General features: G+C 50.5%; 1 protein-coding gene across 1 annotated transcript in view; it reads left to right on the top strand.

Moving 5' to 3' along the window:
- LOC150046301 (BOS complex subunit NOMO1) overlaps nucleotides 1-21,056 on the top strand; it is a 37,906-nt gene extending 16,850 nt beyond the window's left edge. The window contains exons 12-31 of the mRNA XM_090358115.1: nucleotides 153-327; nucleotides 1,423-1,564; nucleotides 3,177-3,308; nucleotides 4,050-4,186; nucleotides 5,537-5,624; nucleotides 6,387-6,450; nucleotides 6,749-6,844; nucleotides 8,967-9,185; nucleotides 9,264-9,346; nucleotides 9,718-9,877; nucleotides 9,979-10,105; nucleotides 11,409-11,522; nucleotides 12,117-12,244; nucleotides 12,655-12,796; nucleotides 15,016-15,099; nucleotides 15,829-15,939; nucleotides 17,367-17,468; nucleotides 18,152-18,271; nucleotides 20,107-20,199; nucleotides 20,482-21,056. Coding sequence (XP_090214241.1) covers nucleotides 153-327; nucleotides 1,423-1,564; nucleotides 3,177-3,308; nucleotides 4,050-4,186; nucleotides 5,537-5,624; nucleotides 6,387-6,450; nucleotides 6,749-6,844; nucleotides 8,967-9,185; nucleotides 9,264-9,346; nucleotides 9,718-9,877; nucleotides 9,979-10,105; nucleotides 11,409-11,522; nucleotides 12,117-12,244; nucleotides 12,655-12,796; nucleotides 15,016-15,099; nucleotides 15,829-15,939; nucleotides 17,367-17,468; nucleotides 18,152-18,271; nucleotides 20,107-20,199; nucleotides 20,482-20,613 — 2,449 coding nt within the window. The 3' untranslated portion in view covers nucleotides 20,614-21,056. The remainder of the gene's footprint in view (nucleotides 1-152; nucleotides 328-1,422; nucleotides 1,565-3,176; nucleotides 3,309-4,049; nucleotides 4,187-5,536; nucleotides 5,625-6,386; nucleotides 6,451-6,748; nucleotides 6,845-8,966; nucleotides 9,186-9,263; nucleotides 9,347-9,717; nucleotides 9,878-9,978; nucleotides 10,106-11,408; nucleotides 11,523-12,116; nucleotides 12,245-12,654; nucleotides 12,797-15,015; nucleotides 15,100-15,828; nucleotides 15,940-17,366; nucleotides 17,469-18,151; nucleotides 18,272-20,106; nucleotides 20,200-20,481) is intronic.
- Nucleotides 21,057-21,342: the final 286 nt, after the last annotated feature.

Below are 21,342 nucleotides of genomic sequence, written 5' to 3'. Positions count from 1 at the left end.
CCCTGGATGGGCCTAGATTGAGATTCTCCTGTTCATGCTTCCCAGATAGACACATACCACTCCCTTCAGCTACTGGTTGACATAGGGTCTCACCATTTTTTTGCCCTTGCTGGCCTCACACCTGGATCCTGAGTTCTGTGGTCTCTTTGCAGGTTCAGTGTCTGCGGTCACATATCAATTGTGCGCTTCCCAGATGCCGTTAAGCAGACAAGTAAATACAAGGTGGTGCTGTCATCCCAGGACAAGGAGAAGGCACTGGTAACCGTGGAGGCCGATGCTCACGGCTCATTTTGCTTTAAAGCAAAACCAGGGGCCTACAAAGTCCAGGTGAGAGAGGTTCTGTTTGATTTGAAGTATTGGGGAAAAATAGTTGGCAGAAGAGTTTATGAGCTCATGTGAGGCTCAAGAAAAAGCATTTTTGTTTCTGGCAGTTATCTGTCTATCTATCTATCTATCTATCTATTTGCCTACCTATCTATTTATTGCCTGTTCTGATGTTTGAACTCAGGGCCTGGGTATCCCTGTAGCTTTTGTGTTCAAGGCTAGTGCTCTACCCCTATGGTTCCCACTTCTGGCCTTTTTGGTAGTCATTTGGAAGTAAAAGTCTCGTGGACTTTACTTCTCCAGACTGATTGCAGAACAGTGATCCTCAGATCTCAGTAGCAAGGTCAATCTGCCCGTTGCACCACCTGATCCCAGGCTCCCTGATTCCCACAAGGACCTAGAAGTCTAAGAGGAGAGCCACGTGAGCTCTTCATGGCTGCTCAAGAAACTTACATGGCACCTGGCCTCTGGGAGTCCAGGCTCGATTAGACCCCACTTCCTTCCTTGCTCTGCCTCGGGTCCAGCTGGGCAGGCCCCGTGGGATTTGTCCTTCTCGGCAGGCAGAGCAGCTGGGCAGCTGCTGGCCTGTTTTGTAGGCAGGTCTGAGTGTAGTCAGGCCAAGCCAGCAAATGACCAGACAAGAAGAGGTCACCTCCCGTGCTTTCAGCCCAGCAGGGAGGAGGCGACTGTGGCCTTATTAAGCATCAGCCAGTTGGAGGCTTGGGGACCAACCAGGAAGGGCTATTCTAATCTGTCATCTTTACTGGGGGTAAAAGAGAGGATCCTTGCCCCCTCCCTGAGAAAAGAGAACCATTCCTAGCTTGTGTTCCCAGTGAGTCAGGGGAAGAGGCTGGCATGGTAGGAATTCCAGCCAGTGATGGCTGTCAGGGCTGCATGCCTCTGGTGAGAGTTGATTTGGAATAGAAACACATTTCCTTCATCCAGATGACTTCCGGGTTTGTTGTGATTATAAAACTAGGATGAGAGATATCCTTCCAAATGCACTCAGCTCTGTGCCTTAGGGGAAGTTATGGTGCCCTGTGCACTGGGGGCAGAATAGCCTCACAGCCGCTGACGTGGCTCCCTGGGTTACTGCAGGTGATGGTGCCAGAGGCCGAGACCAGAGCCGGGCTGATGTTGAAACCCCAGATGTTTCCTCTCACGGTGACTGACAGGCCTGTGATGGATGTGGCCTTCGTGCAGTTTCTGGCGTCTGTTTCTGGGAAAGTCTCTTGTTTGGGTAAGATGTCAACTGAAGGCCAGCACAGGTAGAAGTAGGTGGCGGGGGGAGGAGAAGAGGTGCAGAAGTGGGACTCGTGGGTGTCATTAAAGGTGGTGGCTGCTTTTAAACTGAGGGGTTTTGCATTCCATCTTGCACACACACAGTCTCCTCCCCTCCCTTCTTTTCCCCTCCCCTCCCCTCCTCTCCCTTCCTTTCCCCTTCTCTCCTCTCTTAACTTTCCTTCATCAATCATGGGACTTGAACTCTGGGGTCTGGGCGCTGTCCCTGAGCTATTTTTGCTCAAGGCTAGTGATTTATTGCTTTGAGCCACAACACCACTTCCTGTTTCCTGGTGGTTCATTGGAGTTAAGAGTCCATAGACTTTCCTGTTTGGGCTGGCTTTGAACTTTGATCCTCAGATCTCAGCCTTCTGAGTAAGCTAGGACTGCAGGTGTAGCCACTAGTGCTCAGCCACACAGTTCTTTCGGAATAATCGCATGAGGAGGTGCCTGAAGGTTTTCTTCAGGATTTCTGCTTTGGCCCCCCAGAAGCTTGTAGGTTTCCTTTTTGGGTGGACTCAGGTCCAGGTTTCAGTTCTAGGTCTTGTCTTAGCAGCTGCGAGGCTGCAAGCCTGTGTCCCCTGGCTGTGGGTTTGCAGTGAGGCTTCAGAAGGACTCTGTCAGCTGGAAGTGTAGCACTGTGGCCACACACTGTAGCTGTTTGACCTCACTAAGTTTTTTAAACCCCCCTGTTCTTTTGAGTCCCTCATCTATGACCCAAATAACAGTGAGACAAGTGGTGTGTGTTCATTCTTTACTTTTGCATTGCTTTGAACAAAATATCCAAGATGAGCAGCTTCATGGAGGAATGATGGATTTTTCACTCCTGCTTTCAGATGTGTCCGTCCATTGTGGTGAAGCCCAGCAGCTCACATGAGCATAGCTGGGAAGTTGAGGGCAGAGGCTCAGAAAAGTGTGGCCCCTGGTACTAACTCTACTCCACTTACGGCAATGCCCGTCTCCCACTACTGCCACTGTACTGCGTCAGTCTGTACATGGGGTCAGAGCCCTGGGGGATCCACTGGGCTCTTGCGTGGTCCTCAGATTCACCTGGAGTCCATTCAGACTCACAGTAAATGTCTGCGATAGAATCTAGAAGTTCATGTCAGCTGTGCTGTGCTGGGATTTTACTGTGAGGGGAGCCTGGGCCTGTTGGAGCTGTCTCAACCCTCTACCCTCCCCTCTGCCCTTTTTCCCCTCTGTTCTCCCTCCCCTCTTCTCTCCCTCTCCTTTGCTTTCCCTCCCCTCTGATCTCCCTCCCCTCTGCTCTTCTCACCACTCCTGGTGTTGCTGCATAGCTGTCACCACAATTCATCTTTTCTCCGTAGGTGTCCTGTAAATGTGGCTTTCATTCCCTCTTTTCTCCTGGTCCTGACAGGCTGCTGGTTGAGTGATGGAGCCTCCTTCACCACTGGCTGTCACTGTTTGCCGCTGACCCCTGAGAGTCATTGGCTTTGCTGGAGTGTTGCCTCGCTGCTCTAGGAGTCCATGAGCTGGGATCCATGCAGACTGAGTCTCCACAGTGTTCACGCATGGCAGCAGTCACATCCAGCCCTATCTTTCCTCTGTAGATACCTGTGGTGACCTGCTGGTGACGCTTCAGTCCTTGAGCCGCCAGGGTGAGAAGAGGAGCCTCCAGCTCTCAGGCAAGGTCAACTCCATGACCTTCATGTTTGACAACGTTCTGCCAGGGAAATACAAAGGTGAGAAGCACAGGTGATGACTTCTCTGAACCTCCTGTCTGCTTCCAGGAAGGTGCCCCAGTCATGCCACTTTATTTCTAAATGCTGGGGGTGTTGATGTGTGTCCACTAGGTATGAGTGCAGCTGGTTGCTCAGGCCTCCCCAGCCTGCTTGTCTGTCTGAAAAATGGCCACAGCACAGCCTTTCTGCAGAAGCACTCTTACCTTCACTAGGCCTTTTCAGAGATCAGCCTAGAGCCCCTGGCAAGAATAGCTGAAGCAGATTTGCCATTCTAGGCTTGCAGTTCTGTTATATCAGAGCCACAAACCTGGTGGCCTGACTGTTTGTGGAGAGAGTGGCCATACCATTAGTTCTCTTGTGTCAAGCTACAAGGGCAGAGGTCAGCCACTGAGCCCTGCGAAGCTGAAGCAAGCCAGACATGGCATCAGGCTGTTAGTTTGTTTTGCTTTAGCCATAATCTATTCTGAGCATCAGTACCTGTGTGTATGTATTTGTATATGATTGTGCATATGTACACACACCATTTTAGCTTTGCTTTGTAGTCTAGGCCATCTTTGAACTCTCAATCCTCCTGCCTCAGCCTCCCAAATGCTGGATTCTAGACATGTGCCACCATGCCTGGCTCAGGCTCTCTCGCGTTCTTTCTCTCTCTCTCTTACAGTTAGGTAAGCACCTGACATTGACCCTGGGGATGCAACTGTGGCGGCCCTGGGCTCATGTGTATCTCTGGTTGCTCTGCAGCTAGCATAATGCATGAGGACTGGTGCTGGAAGAACAAGAGCCTGGAGGTGGAGGTTCTGGAGGACGATGTGTCAGCCGTGGAGTTTCGTCAGACAGGCTACATGCTGCGGTGCTCTCTGTCTCACGCCATCACGCTGGTACGTGTTGCCCTAGGACAGGCGGCTCGCTCTGTGGACATTGGGATGTCATGGCTGTGGTGGAGTTGGGCTCCTCCTGTACGCCAGCTGTTGGAAAGGCACCTGCCTTCCGTGTCCTGCCTGGAGGCCACGGGTGGAGAGCCAGGAGTGTTGGAGTTGCCTGCTTTGAGCAAGTTCACTTCCTGTTTCTGAGCACTGTTTTTCTCCACTTGTAACCTGATAACCTCTGCTTCTCAGTGTTTCCTTGGCAAACACTGCTGTTTGTTACCAAGTGCAGAGCGCAGAGCTCTTATTGGCCATCCTGAGCTGATGGCAACCATTGTATACATCTTGGGGAAGAGGACAGCTAAGTCCACTGCCCACGAGTTCTTTTTTTTTTTTTTTGGCCAGTCCTGGGCTTGAGCTCAGGGCCTGAGCACTGTCCTTGGACTTTCTCAAGGCTAGAGCTCTACCACTTGAGCCTCAGCACCACTTCCGGCTTTTTTCTACATGTGGTACTGAGGAATCGAACCCGGGTCTTCATGCATGGTAGGCAAGCACTTTAACCCTAGGCCAAACTCCCAGCCCCCGAGTTCTTTTCTTTTCTAGCCCACTCCTTAACTACCACAGCAGGAGACAGGTTACTGTTCAGTTGAGAATAGGTGATAGGTGCTCTTTGCCATAAACCCTAGAGATGTCCATCAAAGTTCTGTAGCAGTGGCCAGCCAAGTCCCTGCCTAACTCCCAAGCTCCATAGGCTACACTGGCCTTCTCCTATTCTAGCCCACCTTTCCTTCCACCAGGCCTTGGCACATGTTTGTCTCTCTCTGCTGGAGAGTGCATCTTCTCTGCAAAGGTGCACGGCATTTTCTCCTGGTGCAGGCTTTTCTGTCAGTGCTCCCCACTCAGGAGAGGTGCCCCAGACCCGGAAGCCTGGGAACCACCAAGGGCCATCCTTCCCTTGCCCTATTCTATTTTCTTCTGAGCTCTAGTGCTTCCTAGTTAAAGTCACTAATTTATTTATTGACACATTGATTTTCGTATTTCTCAGATTGAAAGGTGGGTCTCCCTCCCCCCTGCATCCAGGTTCCTTCTCCAAGGGCCAGCCTAAAGGCCTCCCCCTCCCTAGGCTCCTTCCTTGAGACCCTGCCTGGTGCTTGTCTAATAGCAGTGCTCAGTTAACAGGAGTGGATTGGCTGGAAAGAGCATGTATCTGTGGGACATTTTTGAAGGTTTTAATTTTCCTGTGGCACCCAACAGCTCAGATGATTAATGGGCAAAACAGATGAGTGGTTAGAAACAGAAATATTATTAATCATTGTGGTGTCCACATCTCCCCTGTAAGTCACTGTGCCGGCTCTGGTCCCTCAGGAGTTTTATCAGGATGGAAATGGACCTGAGAATGTGGGGATTTACAACCTCTCTAAAGGAGTGAACCGCTTCTGCTTGTCTAAGCCCGGTAGGTCCGAAGGGTTGATGGGCGGGCTGTGAGGTGGAGGAGGAGGTTGGGGGAGGCCCTCCGGTTGGTTTTGCTGTCTTGGTTCTATTGCAGCAAACAATTTTGTCAGTTTTGGTTGCATTTGGTATTCTCTTACTGTTCCATCTCTTCCTGTATGAACGTATGTTCTACCCTCTTAGGTAAGCTGGGAAGAGATGTAGGACCTCGGCTAGTGACTTCTTGGTGATCTTAGAGAAATCGGGCTGTAGGAGCTGTTCTCCAACCAGTACCCTCCCTGCCTCCCCCTGTGTTGCATCTGGCTTGTCCTTCCTCACCTCAGTTCTTGGTGGATGCCACTTCCCCATGGAGAGCAGCTCTCTGAGGGTATTGAGGCCCTCTTCCTACCCTAAGCAAGTCTTCTGTTTTTAATTTTTAAAGTTTTCTTTGTTTATTGATTGATTTTGTGCTGATCCTAGGGCATGAACCCAGGACCTGGGTGTTATCCCAAGAGTAGCGCTATGCCACTTGAGCCATTTCTCTATTTCTAGCTTTTTCTTTTGGTGGTTTACTGGAGATAGGAGTCTCACAGTCTTTACTGAGGCTGGCTTGGAGCTGAATGCCTCCGATTTCAGCATCGTGAGTTAGGACTACAGGTGCGAGCCACCAGAGCCCGGCTTATTTGGGTTTTAAATGAGATGAGCTAACTCTGCATTTCTAGTGTTGCAATTGCTTCATGGAATCAGTATCATTCTCAGCAAATGACTCCTGGTTTCCTGCCTGCAGGTGTGTACAAAGTGACCCCTCGTTCCTGCCACCGGTTTGAGCAGGCCTTCTATACCTACGACACGTAAGCCTGGATTTCAGGGGGCACTGTGCCGTGGAGGGCTGGGGAGAGACATGGCTGTGATCTTTGTGGAAGAGGCAAGGCCAAGCATGTGTTGGTTTATAGATAAGGGTTTTCAGATGCCTGCATAACTTACCTAGGGGAAAGAGTCATCTTTCTCTAAATTCTGGCTGTCATGGTGAAGACACATGTCTAGTCTTTGCCTCATTTTCCTGTCGTGTCTGCTCCTCAGCTGGGCCCTGGCTGTGTGGACAGCCAGGCGACAACCAGCAGCAGCTTCTTCCCTTCTCCCCTTTTGTAGGTCTGCACCCAGCATCTTGACATTGACAGCCATTCGCCACCACGTCCTGGGGACAATCACCACTGACAAGATGATGGACGTCACTGTGACTATCAAGTGAGAGAGAGGAGGGGGTAGGGAATGAGGCTCTGAGGGTGTGGTGACCCTCGTTTCCAGATATGTACCAGCTGCTTCCCTCTCATACAAGCCAGCCATACATGCCCTGCAGCCCGTACATCTTCTCTCATGATTCAGGAGTTGGTGGTGACCAGGGCTCTGGTAGCCCAGTTTTGTCCCTAGCTTCTGTTTGAACTCCTGGCACTTCTTGGCTAAGGATTAAAAAAAAAAAAATCTGGATTTTCTTCATTGTAGCTGCACAATAGAACTTGTCCTTTTTTTTTTTCGCCTCCTGGTTGAAGGCTTGGGAATAGAGGTGGGTCACGAGAAAGAAAAGTGTTTGAAAGGCTGGCCAGACCTCACCAGCCCTCCTGAGGGACTCACTCACGGACTGTCACCTCTCAGTGGATTTCTACAGTATGAGGATGTTTGTGTAGTGCCCTAGTTTTCTCAGAAGTGACACATAGAAAGGAACTCAGGGGCCCAATTTCTAGAGTGGCTACCTGGCAAATACACACATACAGCATGTATGAACACACAGCATGTACACACACACACACACACACACACACACACACACACACACACACACACGAACTCCAAGTAACTTCTGGCTATTTCTCCTCTTGCACCACTCAGATGGCAGGCATGCACTATTGTACCCAACTTCCATTGGTTGAGACGGACTCTTGGAAACTTTTTTGCCTAAGCTGGCCTCCAACCTTGATCTTCCTGATCCCTAGGTAGCTAGAATTACAGGTGTGAACCACCACATTTGCCTTTTATTTTTTACCACTAAATTTTACTATTTAGTCAAGCTATCTTCTGTCTCCCAAGTGCTGGGATTATGGGGTGCCCTCATACCTGGATTTTCTTTTTTTCTTTTGAGTACTTTGGTCCCATCTGTCCATTGCTTTCCTGAGTCTTCATAGCAGCTCGTGCGCTCCATGTAGCAGCCAGAGCAATCTGTTTTGATGGTGATCATCTCCTTCCTCTACTTAAAGCTCCAGTGGCTTCCTAACAGTCCCCAGATTTTTTTTTTTTTTTGCCAGTCCTGGGCTTGAGCTCAGGGCCTGAGCACTGTTCTTGGACTTTCTCAAGGCTAGCGCTCTACCACCTGAGCCTCAGCACCACTTCCGGCTTTTTTCTATGTATGTGGTACCAAGGAATCGAACCCGGGTCTTCGTGCATGCTAGGCAAGCACTCTACCATTAGGCCAAACTCCTAGCCCTGGTCCCCAGATTTCTATTGTCTGTCCCAAAGCCTGTGAAGAAGCATAGTTTGAGCCCTGTTGCTGTGTGAGTCTCTCTGACCACTTCTTGAAGCTCTCTGCCCTAGGCTGCTTTGTTCTCAGTGCTGTCCCTGCATGCTGCTGTCTGCCTGCTCTCACCTCTCCTTGTCCTGATTCCCCAGGTCCAGCTCCCCCTATCCCTGCAGGTCTTCCCCTAATGTTCCTTGTTAGAAAGGCCTTGACTGACTTCTATGGAAAGCACTGTTTTTCTCCATCATGATTGACATCTGACTTTATTTTTCTGTTGGGTCAGGGGACATAGTCTGTTTCCTTCAGTGCAGGATCTCCAACTCTACCCCAGGAAGCCAGGATGGTGGCACTGAGAACTTGGGGTCCAATGCGGGAACTGACATGTTTCCATGCCAGCCCAGGTTTAGCAGCTCCTGCGCATAGCACCAACAAGCCCAGTTTTTATTAAACTATTAGTGCTTATAAAACACAGGGGAAGAAAAACACAGGGAAAGCCAGGCACTGGTGACTCACTCCTGTAATCTTAGCTGCTCAGGAGGCTGAGATCTGAGGATCACAGTTCAAAGCCAGACCAACAGTTCAAAGACAGACCAGATAGGAAAGTCTCTGGGACTCCAATGAACCATCAAAATGTCAAAAGAGAGTTGTGGTTCAAGTGATAGAGTATCACCCTTGAGTGGAAAAAGCTAAGGGACAGCACCCAGGCTCTGAATTGAAGCCCCCATTTAAAAAAAACCAAAAAACAGAAGACCCCCTGTAAGGTATTTGAGTGTGTATCTCAAGTGTCCCCTTGGGGAAATGTCAGGACATTTGTGCTGACCGCAGGGACAGGCACATTTCTCCCCTCCTTGGCCCTTCCAGGTCTTCCATCGACAGTGAGCCCGCTTTGGTCTTGGGCCCTCTGAAGTCTGCACAGGAGCTACGCAGAGAGCAGCAGCTGGCAGAGATCGAGACCCGCCGGCAGGAGAGGGAGAAGAATGGCAAAGAGGAAGGCGAGGAAGGAAGGACCAAGCCCCCCGGCCAGGAGATGGTGGACGAGTTACAAGGCCCCTTCTCTTACGACTTCTCTTACTGGGCCCGGTAAGCACCAGGTTCCTCCCCTGTGCCCCTATCCTGCAGGGATGAACCCGCCCGGCCGACATCCTGTGACTCTTCCAGGTCCGGAGAGAAAATCACAGTCACTCCCTCTTCTAAGGAGCTGCTGTTCTACCCTCCCTCCATGGAAGCGACCATCAGCGGAGGTACTGCCCACCTGCATTTAGAAACAGTTTGGTGTGCTTATAGTGCAGCCCTGTCTGTAAGCCCTTTGAATGGCTTTTCCCCTTCTCTGTGGCATGTGAGGTAGGAGGAAGAGGAAGAGGAGGAAAAGGAGGGGGAGAAGGAGAGGGAAAAAGGGGAGACTTCAGCTTGGTTAGGTCTGCCTACTAAAGCCCTCAGCATCCATCGAGGCCTTGGAGGGCTGGGGAGGTACCTAGCTGACCTCATGTGCAGCTTGCTTTTCATTTTTCATGTTTCAGTTCTGGGCTCTTCTTTCATGGGAAACTTCCCAGCCACAAACTCCTTTCTCTCTGTACCCCAGCCCTGTTCTTAGGTACATGTCTTTCCTTTCTAGAAAGCTGTCCCGGGAAGCTGATCGAGATCCACGGGAAGGCAGGCTTGTTCCTGGAGGGCCAGATCCACCCGGAGCTGGAAGGAGTGGAGATTGTCATCAGTGAGAAGGGGGCGAGTTCACCCCTGATCACAGTCTTCACTGATGACAAAGGGGCCTACAGGTATGCCCCCCTGAGGAAGAAGCCCTTGCTTGAGCCTGACTACTTGGGGGTGCCACGGATCAGAAGCAACCATTCCTAGCTTCCTGCCTTCTTTCTCCTAGTGTTGGGCCACTGCACAGCGACCTGGAGTACACGGTGACCTCCCAGAAGGAGGGCTACATCTTAACTGCAGTAGATGGAACTGTCGGGGACTTCAAGGCTTTTGCCTTGGCCGGCGTGAGCTTTGAGGTACCTCAGATGAAAACTGGCCTTCAAGTGCCAGTGCAACAGTTTCCAGGCCTTGAAAGCATGGCTGGGGGAACAGGTGCTTCCCACCACACCCACCATTGGTTGAGATGGGGTCTCCTGAACTTTCAGTGCTTGGGCTATCCTCAGTGATTCCTCAATTTTTGTCTCTCCAGCAACTGGGATAATAGGCTTGAGTCACCTTACTGGCTTTACTGCTAATTTTAGACATATAGTTTTGCTTCTTGCTGGAGTACATACGTGGATTGCGATCCACCTATTTCAGGCTTCTTGTCATAGCTGGGATGATGAACGCCTGCTCCCATACCCAGCTTCTTCCCTTGAGATGGAAAGTTGTAGACATTTTTACGCAGGATGGCCTTGAAGCATGGGTCCTTCTGATTTCTGTCTCCCAAGTAGATGAGATTACAAGGGTGAGCCACTGGCACTCATCATGTCACCTGCCTTTTGTCTCTATCTGCTTGCTTATACTCCCTAGTACTGTTCAGACGGCATTGTACACAGTGTACTTGCCTTGTTCTGGCTTCCTTCACTCAGGAGGCTTTGGTCAGACATTGACTTCTGTGTGGTTGTATATGCGTGGTAAGCCCCTGGAAGCTGCTTGCTTATTTGAACTGCTCTGGGCAGCGGGCACAGGATTTGCCTGAGTGTGTTTGGTGTCTCGCATCCACCTGTCCTTTTTAGCAAGAAGTGAAGGATGTGTTGTGCAAAGTACACCCGAAATCCTTGACTGTGACTGTTTATAAATTGCAGGCCACAAGAAAAGCACCGTGACTTGTGACATAGGGGTGTGAAGAGTTGCATTGTTGAATGTGCTGTAAACCATACCAGGAAGAACTTTCCTACCATAAATGACACCCCTGGTCTGCAGGGGACTCCCAGTTCAGTGAGAAGGTGACATCCCATAGTCACACATGGACAGAGGAGATGTTACGATGGAGTGGCCATGATTAGCCAGGAAAATGCCCTTGGCCTTGGGTCACCAGTGAAACTGTTTCTGGGTTAGATTTGCAATAGTTAAGTCCATATCACGTTTTAGTAAGCCTGTGTTTTCCCAGGTGCGGCTAACTTATTTGTGGCACTGCCTCTAAGAGCTATTATTTGAGAATCTCTGGATTTAGAGAGCACCTGTCCCAGAATTCCTAAGGGCTGGTTATGGAGGGAAAGAGGTGAACGTCAGTGTTTGAGTGCATGTCTGTACTGGATATAGGTTTGGGTTCCTTTTGTACAACCAAATTGGGCAGCTGGCCTGCCTGCCAGTAACCCTTGACTCTCCCTTCCCCAGATAAAGGCCGAAGACGACCAGCCCCTCCCTGGGGTCCTCTTGTCCCTCAGTGGCGGTGTGTTCCGCTCAAACCTCCTGACGCAGGACAATGGCATCCTGACCTTCTCAAACCTGGTAAGTATCACATCTCCCCAAGGAGGGAGCTGGGGCCACGTGGCCTGGGGACTTCACCACTTGACAGCTGGAGAACATGACAGCCATGGGGAGCAGCTCAGGTGTCTTTGGGCGCCATGTGTAATGAGAGTCTGGCTCTTCCTGCAAGTTGGCACTGCTGATTCATGTCTTCTTCCTCACGCCCTTGTCTGGTCACCCACTCATCCACCAGTCACTCTGGCTACAGCAATCCCTCAGTCTTTGTTTTACTGCATACCTAATGCATTTGGTGCTTGGAGAGGGGGGAAGAGGGATTTTGGGGAGGTTGGCACAGACTGGAAGAGGGCATCGTGAGGGTCCCAAGCTTCCAGTCAGCCCTCTGCTACTTGTTGAGCCATATCAGGATGGTTCTTGGCCTCTGATTCTGTTTGTTCTTTCATGAAATTCAAGTATGGCTCTCGCCTCATGGAGTTGTTGGAAGGCTGCCATTATTGTACGGCAATGCCATTGTGAGAGCCGTACTTGTGGCTCCCATTCCTCTCAGTCTGCCTGGGAAGCTCTGGGGCGCTATGGTCAGGATCTGGCCATAGTTTCTGACCCAACGTGTCTCTGCAGAGCCCAGGCCAGTACTACTTCAAACCCATGATGAAGGAGTTCCGCTTTGAGCCCTCCTCACAGATGATTGAGGTGCAGGAGGGGCAGAGCCTGAGAATCACCATCACTGGCTATCGAACGGCCTACAGGTGAGTCTGCTCCTCTTCCCTCCCTTCCCCTCCTCTCCCTTTCTTTCCTCTTTCTTCTCCTCCAGTCCTCTCCCCTGCTGTGTGTGAGTGTTGACACATTTATAATGCATGCACAAAAGCTTTAGACAGTGATTCATCAGATCAGCTGTGGACCAGAATTCCATGAGTCATTTTCATGTTACAGAGTATATGAAGACTAGGAAAAATCAGGTAAATCTTAATTTTCCGGAGTGTCTGGATAAGTGAACAATGGCATCTCCCGTTAGCAGAAGGCTTGAATGGCTTCAGTACCAACAAGAAATCAATCCCCCCTTGATCAGTTCATGATAATCAGATGGTAATCATGTCGCACTGCCTGCTCCTGGTCAACACAGGAATGCCATGTTCTGTGTCTCCTCTTGTCGTGTTAGCTGTTATGGCACCGTGTCCTCTTTAAACGGAGAGCCAGAACAGGGCGTGGCTGTGGAAGCTGTGGGGCAGAAGGACTGCAGCATCTACGGGGAAGACACCGTGACGGACGAGGAGGGCAAGTTCAGGTTACGTGGCCTCCTGGTAAGCCTTGGGCAGGTTCAGGGACACTGTGTTCACAGGTATCCCAGGGTGACCCTAAGACTGCCAGGAGTTGGCGGGGGTGGAGGTGGGGTGTCAGGACTTAGAATGGTCTCTGAGGCTCTTAATCAGCTGATGCTGCCAAAATACCAGATCAGCATTGTATAGTGAAATGATCAGGGCTGGGAATGTGGCGTAGTGGTAGAGTGTTTACCTAGGATGCATGAAGTCCTGGGTTCCATTCCTCAATACCACGTAAACAGAAAATGCTGGAAGTGGTCAAAAGTGGCACCCTGAGGTCAAGCCCCAGTACTGGCAAAAACAAAACAAAACAAAAAACCACACACACACACACACACACACACACACACACACACACACACACACACACACACACAAAGAAATCCACAGGGTTGAGTGGTTACAGCTTTTGCCAGTCTGCGGAAGCCAGCGGTCCTGGGGTTGGAGGAGCATGGAGTCCCTGAGCGGGGCGGGTATGGAGAGGACCTTCTATCTACACAGACCCTGTGATGCCAGATGGTGAGAATTCCTTGAGAATAGTCAGAAATTCAGTTGTTGGCTACAGATTGTGATTTTTAGACATTAGCAAGTAGTTTAAAAAAGAAAGAACCAGGCACTGGTGGCTCACACCTGTAATCCAAATTACTCAGAAGGCTAAGATCTAAGGGTTGTGATTTGAAACCAGCCCAGGCAGGGAAGTCCATCGTCTCTTATCTCCAACTAACCACTAGATAAACTGCAAGTGGCACTGTGGCTCAAGGAGCTCTACCTTTGAGTGAAAAAGCTCAGGGACAATGCCCAGGCCCTGAGCTCAAGCCCCATGACTGACAAAAAAAAAAAAAAAAAGAGAGAGAAAGAAACTGCAACTTCTTTGTGTAGGCTAAGTAGGCAAACTTTTGGTTGAGGATTTGTGATTCTTATTGGTTTTCCAAGTACATTCTGGAGACATCTTGAACAGACTGTTCTGTTCTGCTGTCTGAAATGAGAGTACAAAGCTGGCTCCCTCAGCCCGGCTGGGAGGATTAACTGAGGACATCTAACTTATTCTAATATGGGGTGTCATCTGTCTCACCCCCTCCCCCCGTTAATGAAACAGAAGCAGGGCCTCTCTCCCTATGGTCCTCCTCCCTCCCTTCCCCCCTCTTCCTTCTGAGGATCAAACTCAGGGTCTCCTGCATGCTAGGCAAGTGCTCTGCACTTGAGCTTCATCCCAGTCCTTGCTTTTTGGGGATAGGGATTTGCCATGTGGCACAAAATGACCTGGAAATCCCAGTTTTCTATATCCACCTCCCACTGCTGGGTTGTAGATTGGTACACCAGGGCCAGCTGAGCTGGCTGCTGTGGCAGCTTTTCTCATTCTGGTGTCAGAGGAAGAAAAAGGGGTGTGGTTGTCCTGCAGTTCTCTTACCTGGGCCTCCTGCCCTGGGTGTGACGTGTTTGTTACTTATTGTACCAGAGTGTGGACCTGCTAGACAGGTGCACTACCACTTAGGCCATGTTATTTTGATTGTAGGTGTTTGTTTTTTTGTCTTTTAATAGAGTATCATGCCTACAATTGGCTTGCACGCAGCAAGATCCCCCTGTTTATGCTTCTGTGGAGCTCAGATGACAGGCAGGAATCACATACCCAGCTTTTTATAGGTGAAGGTAGAGTCTCACTGGCCTTCAGCTGGGATCCTCTAGATCTCAGACTCCTGAGCAGCAGGGGTTACACATGTTGCCACCATGTCCCAGTACTCTGCCTAATTTGCTCACTCCACTCACCTGGTTACAAGTGTTGGAATTGTACACCACCTTCTTTGTTCTCTTCAGTGGCCTGCTAGGCCTGCCCTATTCCTTTAAACTCCAGGATTGAACAATTTAGTTATCGTAGCTTCCTTGTCCATTGCAAGCGTTCCATTTTAACTGGCGCCCCCCCCACAGCTGCAGAGATGGCTAATCTCTAGTGCTCTCTTGGCATCCGGGAGAGCTGGCGTGGTGCACATCCTGTCTATGCGAGGCCACATCCAGACTGCAGTCTATGGAGAGTGCCACTCTCCATAGGGTCAGAAGCTGGGGATGAGTGTGCCATCTCAGGGGGTGAGAGGCACAGGTAGGAAGGGGGGATTGGAGCACTCCTGTCCTGAGAAGCAGTGGAGTGGGATTCACATTGGTCGGGTGTGGCAGGCTTGGTAGAGAAGTGACCAAGGGTGTCCTTGCAGCCCGGGTGTGTGTACCATGTGCAGCTCAAGGCAGAAGGCAACGACCACATCGAGCGGGCGCTGCCCCACCACCGCGTCGTCGAGGTAAGGCTGGCTAGCTCAGCAGCCTCCTGGAGAGCACCCTCCCCACAGCCCGCCTCTCTGGGGGCAAGAGAATACTAAAGACCCCTGTGTGAGTCCAGGCAAACAAGCTGGGGTGCCCTTATGCCCTCCGCCCCTTGGAGCTCCAGCCCCCATGTCTGTAGGCCGAGCATCTTGGATCAGTGATCTATCTCAGTGGATCAGGAGAGATGAGGAAGCAAATTTGGGCTTGGTGAGGAGCTAGGCCAGATTTGGGTGGCCTCCACCCCCTCCAGTGGGTCATCCTCTTACATTCAAGGTGAGGATGTGGCTCAGTCAAGCCCAGATGCTGCCACCCCCCCACCGCCTAGGAGGTGGCCAGGCCCCACTTGAATGGTCTTCCTCACTGAGGACCTCAGTGGCCAGACCACAGGGTGTGTGCCAAGGTGTTTGGAAGAGGGATGATGGCCATTTAGGGGTTTTTGACTTGGGAAATTGATATATTGCACTTGTCATGATTATTTTTGCTATTACTGAGGTTTGAACTTGGCTTGCTTGCATGTCTGGTGCTCTACCACCAGAACCACGCCTCTGACTCTGCTTTTTGTTAATTATTTTAAAGATGGGAGTCTAGTGAATTCCTCTGTCCAGGCAGGCTCTGAACTACAATCCTCCAGGTCTCAGTCTCCCGAATAGCTAGGATTGTAAGCATCAGCCACTGGCACCTGGTGATACATGCCCTTTTGTCTCTAGGTTGGGAATAATGACATCGATGACATCAATATCATCGTCTTCCGGCAGATCAACCAGTTTGATCTGAGTGGAAATGTGATCACCCCCTCTGAGTATCTACCTACGCTGTGGGTAAGACCAGCACAATGGGGGTGTGTGTGGTCTGTTTGTACCCACCTGGCACTGGCTTTCCAGTGCTGCCAAGGGAACTGCCTTTGGGGGTGGAGGTTAAGACCCCGCTAGAAGGGGTGGGGGAACTTTAGAACTTGGCCTACTTTTACAGGGGTTGAAGTGATTGAACTCAATGCTCAAGGCCTTATGTTTCAGGCTGGTGTTGAACCATGTCCCGAGCCCTTTTTGCTTTTAGTTAATTTATGAGTAGGGTCTCATGCTTACACCCCGTCTGCCTGGACCACAGTCCTCCTATTTATGCTTCTCATACAGCACATTATCACCATGCCCATCTTTTAATGGTTGAGATAGAGTCTTGCAAGCTTGTCTGCCTAGATTAGCCTCCTCTGCCTTCTGAGTAGCTTGGATTATGTGTCCAGCTGGATTCACATATTTTTTATAGAGAGCTAGAAAAGTCAAATTTACATGTAGAGAGCAGCAGAGAACACACGTGGTCATGGCTGTTATACATAGGCTCTAGTGTATGTCTTATTTATGTTTGTTACAGAGAAAAGTACCTGCCTGGGTCCTCAGAGGTGCAAGGAGAAGCCTCATAGCTTTGACCTGGCTTGGGCTGGGCTTCTTCCTCCTTGTGCCCCACTAAATATGCTATAAGGACAGGCAAGCAGTCCAGAAGTCAAGTTCAGAACCCGAGGTCAAGTCCAGAGCCAAAGGTTAAGTCCAGAACCAGAGCTTAAGTCCAGAATCAGAGGTCAATTTCAGATCTAGAGATCAAGTTCAGATCCAGAGGTCAAGTTCAGAATTAGAAGCCCCCAGAGGTCAAGTCTAGAACCAGAGGTCAAGTCCAGAGCCAGAGGTCAAGTTCAGATCCAGAAGTCAAGTTCAGATCCAGAAGTCAAGTTCAGATCCAGAAGTCAAGTTCAGAACTAGAAGCTCCCAGGTGCCTCTGGAAGCAGCCTTCAATCTAAATACAGTTGATCAGCTTTGACTCTTAAAAATTCCTTCAAAGTTAAGGTTGCATGAAATATGAAGTGGTGGCAGGTTGGCCTTTGCAACAAGGACACAGCCTAGATCCCCAGGTGTTGGCTGTGTGATTTACAGGGCCAGCTCCCCAAGTCTCCATGGGGTCCTGTTTTGTTCTAAAGCGCCTGTTGCATGCCTGGCATATTAGAGACATTTGACAAAGGTTAGAAGCTGCTTATCACTGTCCTCCATAATAGCTATGATTTGCTATTTTGAGCAACAAAGGTCCTCCCGGTGCATTCTGGAACCTCACATCTCTGCATGGTATGCACCTGCAGCCTACTGGGAGAGGAAGACTCCTCATTTGTCTGTGCTTACAGAGCACCTCTCTTGGGAGCAGCTGTTCTGAGACGTTTGCAGCATTTCACTTTCAAAGCTCCGGTCTCTTTGTTTCTGCTCCCCAGGTGAAGCTGTACAAAAGCGAAAACCTGGACAACCCCATCCAGACGGTATCGCTTGGACAGTCTCTCTTCTTCCATTTCCCACCGCTGCTCAGAGACGGGGAGGTAATGCTGGCGGGTGGGAGGCTGGCTGCTCCTCCCCTTTCACTGGCCCACTGGACTTTTCATTCTCTTGTTGGTTTTGGTGCCAGTACTGAGACTTGAACTGAGAGTCGGGCACTCTGGTTTGGTTTTTTTTTCTGCACAAGGCTGGCACTCTGCCACTTGAGCCCTACTTCTGCTTCCCACTTTTTGCTGGGTAAATGGAAAGAAATCTCTTGGATTTGTCTGTCCAGGTTGACTTCAAATCACAGTTCTCAGGTCTCAACCCCCTGAGCAGCTGGGATTATAGACAGGAGCCACAGGCTTCTTGATAGACTGCTCTGCAGAAATGTGAAAGGATTGGGCTCTGATCAAAGGAATCAGGCCCTGTATGGTTACATTTTCTTAAGTAACTTCTTGCTTTATAAAAATAGTACATATTCATGGAGGAGATTATGGAAAAAAGAACAAAACAAACATAACCCATCAACCAGAAATATCTTCTGCTAATGTGTTGATTGCCATTGCTTGGGCCTTTTTCAGGCACTGTGGGGTGTATGTGTGTGTGTTGTGTGTGTGTGTGCGTGAATATTAAAAACATTTACTTACTGCAATAACTCAAAGCTGGGGCTGTTTTCTACATCATTTTGTCACCTGTGCTTTTCAATGAGCTGTCTCAAAACCATCTTCTCTATTTGTGTGCACAGAACTACGTTGTGCTTCTGGACTCCATGCTCCCCAGGTCCCAGTACGACTATGTCCTGCCTCAAGTTTCCTTCACTGCTGTGGGCTACCATAAGCACATCACCTTGATTTTTAACCCTACGGTAAATATAGTGGGGAGCTGGGAACAATTCTTCCCTTCCTGGACTCTCAGCACCAAGTCCTTCCAACCTGGGTTCTGCAGTCTACATCTGGATTTCCCAGAATGCCTTTCTACTTCCTAACACTGCTGAGTACTATTGGGAAATAGTAACTAAGATGAAATTGCTCAGATCAGGGATTCTGGAGCCATTACCTTCCGCCCTCCCATGACCAATGAGTTACCTAGTACGTGACTCACCCAAACTCGTGAAACAATTGCCACTTTCCAGAATCTACAGAGGACATAAGAGCATGCACATTCCACCAGGGTATAGGCCAACAGTGTGGAGCCTGCTCTGTTTGACAAACCATGAGGGAGAAAGTGCAAACAGGTGGACAGGGTACTGTGGGTGGAATCATACTTGGTCAGTGGTTGAGTCAGTTGCATGGGTGGGAATCTGCTTATTTATTTATTTATTTATTTATTTATTTATTTTGCCAGTCCTGGGCTTGAGCTCAGGGCCTGAGCACTGTCCTTGGACTTTCTCTCTCTACCACTTGAGCCTCAGCACCACTTCTGGCTTTTTTTTCTATGTATGTGGTACCGAGGAATCGAACCCGGGTCTTCATGCATGCTAGGCAAACACTTTAACCACTAGGCCAAACTCCCAGCCCCTCTGCTTATTTATTAAATAAAGCGGTACTCTGTAGCCTCATGATCATTAGATTTGGTCTCAGTACACCTCTATACTTTCAGAGTATTGAGGAACTCTGAGAGCTTGGGTGCATGTGGGCTGTATCTGTCTCAGTATCACATGGCTGAAAGCCACAGCATTTGGCAAATTTGAGAATCCACCGGCTGGTGGCCCTCAGCAGTCTGTATTCGGAGGTCTCAGGAAAAGCTGTTGCCCTACAAGAGAATGACAGTGGGAAAGCAAAGACTCCTGGGTCTTGTTCTGAGAATGGCTTTGACCTCGTGACCCTCCTCAGTGAGGAGGGCTCCCTGTAATGCTCTGAGACTCTCCACCCTGGCTCTTGAGCCCTGTCTTCATTGTTGTCCAAACTTTTTTGTTTCCTTTGCATGGTGGGGACTTCTTGGGAGGTCTGTGCATGTGATATGGGGGTGCCTTCTGTAGCATATCAGTAACCAAGAGCAGTCTGGGATGGCACTATTGCCCTTGGTATCCAGGCCCAGGCCCCTTTTCTCTGGTTGTTCTGTTCTAAACATCTCTCTTCTCAGCATGGTACACCTGACCAGCCAGGCAGAAGGGAGGGCACAGCATTTCTCCCTTCCATCCATGTGTTCTTGGCTGGCACTGGGTCCTCTGACTGTACCTAGCTGCAAGAGAGGCTGGAGAACAACATCTGTTCTCTTGACCCAGATAAAAGCTGGAGAAAGAGAATAGCCGCTAGAAAAGATGTAATTGCCTTGGCTTTGCTTCCTCCTTAGGCCACAGTGTCTGGGACCAGCTTGTCTGTTATCACTGGGCCTGCCACATTGGTTCCCATTGCATCCTTGTCGTACGAAGACCTGAATGTAGCTAGGGCCTGCTTACCTCTTAGCTGCAAGGATTTCTGTTGTCTGAGTCTGGCTCCCTCAGGGTGCCGTGGGCCAGCGGAGGGAGTGGGGTGCTCCTTGGTGGTCTCTCCACGGTGATGGTCAGGGTGAAGGACTGAGGAGCGCTGGTCCACAGTCTTGCATTTCTCCACTGGATGGCAAGTGTTCAGTTCTTGCAGGATCTGCTGTGCCTAGAGGGAGCCAGCAAGGACGGCTGGGCAGGTTGTGGGAGTGGACGATGACAGGTTAGAGGGAAGCGCGTGGCCTCTGGCCTGAGAAGCAGCGCTCTTGTGTTTGCAGAGGAAGCTGCCAGAGCAGGACGTCGCACAAGGATCATACATCGCCCTGCCGCTGACGCTGCTGGTCCTGCTGGCGGGTTACAACCACGACAAGGTAGGAGGGCAGAGGCCTCTTGGAGGCCATGGCTCAGGAGACTCAGGGAGGATGCCCAGGGGTCCAGAAGTGACAGTGTGTTGGGGACTATAAGGGCCTCATTGCTGTCCCCAGTCCCCATCCACAGGCACGGCCTCTTGGGGCTTCTCAAGCCTGGATGTGTCTAGGGCCATGTTGCTCCTGGGATGGGCCAGCCAGCCTCCCAGTGCTGATTGTGCCTGGGGACTGGCACTGCCATGGAAGGGCCTTTCCCAGCCTCCCTCGCACCCCCTCTCTTTCCAGCTCATCCCCTTACTGCTGCAGCTGAGCAGTCGGCTGCAGGGCGTCCGAGCCCTGGGCCAGGCTGCTTCGGACAGCAGTGGCCCGGAGGATGTGAAGAGACAGGCCAAGAAACAGAAGACCAGGCGCACGTGAGGAGAAGGAGCCCATGTAGCCCGAGTCCTGTCCGTGTCCCTTCTGTACCCTGTGTCCCTTCTGTGGGCATGGTGGTCTGAAAACACCCCTCCCTCCCTGTGTGGCCCCGTGGTGCAATGCAATGAATGGACCCTCCTGTCACTCTGCTGAGCACAACTTATTTTCTGAGTTGAAGATAATTTATTATTATTATTTTTGTCAGAGAAGTATTTAAGCCACGCTGGTGGCGTGAGAATGTAACTCTTCCCCATGCACACTTGTCGTCGTCGTTGGGAAGCACTTGGGTCAGGGTGGCTCCCGCTCCAGGGAGGGCTTTGGGGATTCAGCTGCCCCTGAGCTTCCTTGGCTCCCTTCCCTTTGCAAGAAATGTGGCAGCCTCCACTTGCTGCCAGGAGGCGCTGTTAGGAGGGCACATCAATAAAGTCCCATTCATTTGTGTGGTAGCTTGTCTCTTGGGTGACATTGGTGTGACATGCAGAGGTGCACAGGTGGGGCCCTGAGCAAGGCAGATGGGGCCTGGAAACCTGTGGCCCCAGCGATGGGGACAGCACCACAGCTGGGATGTTGCAAATCAAGACGCCTCTTCAGCTAAAGGGGGCGTGCAGGTTAGCTGGAGCTTGCTATCGCCCTACAGGAATGTGCACTGTTTGCTAGAGAGGCCAGAAAGATAGTTATTGGGTAAAGTTCCCCAAATGTTAAGGTAGCTGAGTGTGAGAGGCACTGCTTTGT

This window comes from Megascapheus bottae, chromosome 25 (genome assembly GCF_031878675.1).
Source record: "Megascapheus bottae isolate mThoBot1 chromosome 25, mThoBot2.hap1, whole genome shotgun sequence".
Lineage (NCBI taxonomy): Eukaryota > Metazoa > Chordata > Mammalia > Rodentia > Geomyidae > Megascapheus > Megascapheus bottae.
The sequence above is the reverse complement of the archived record's forward strand: the minus strand, read 5'-3'. Positions and strand labels throughout refer to the sequence as shown.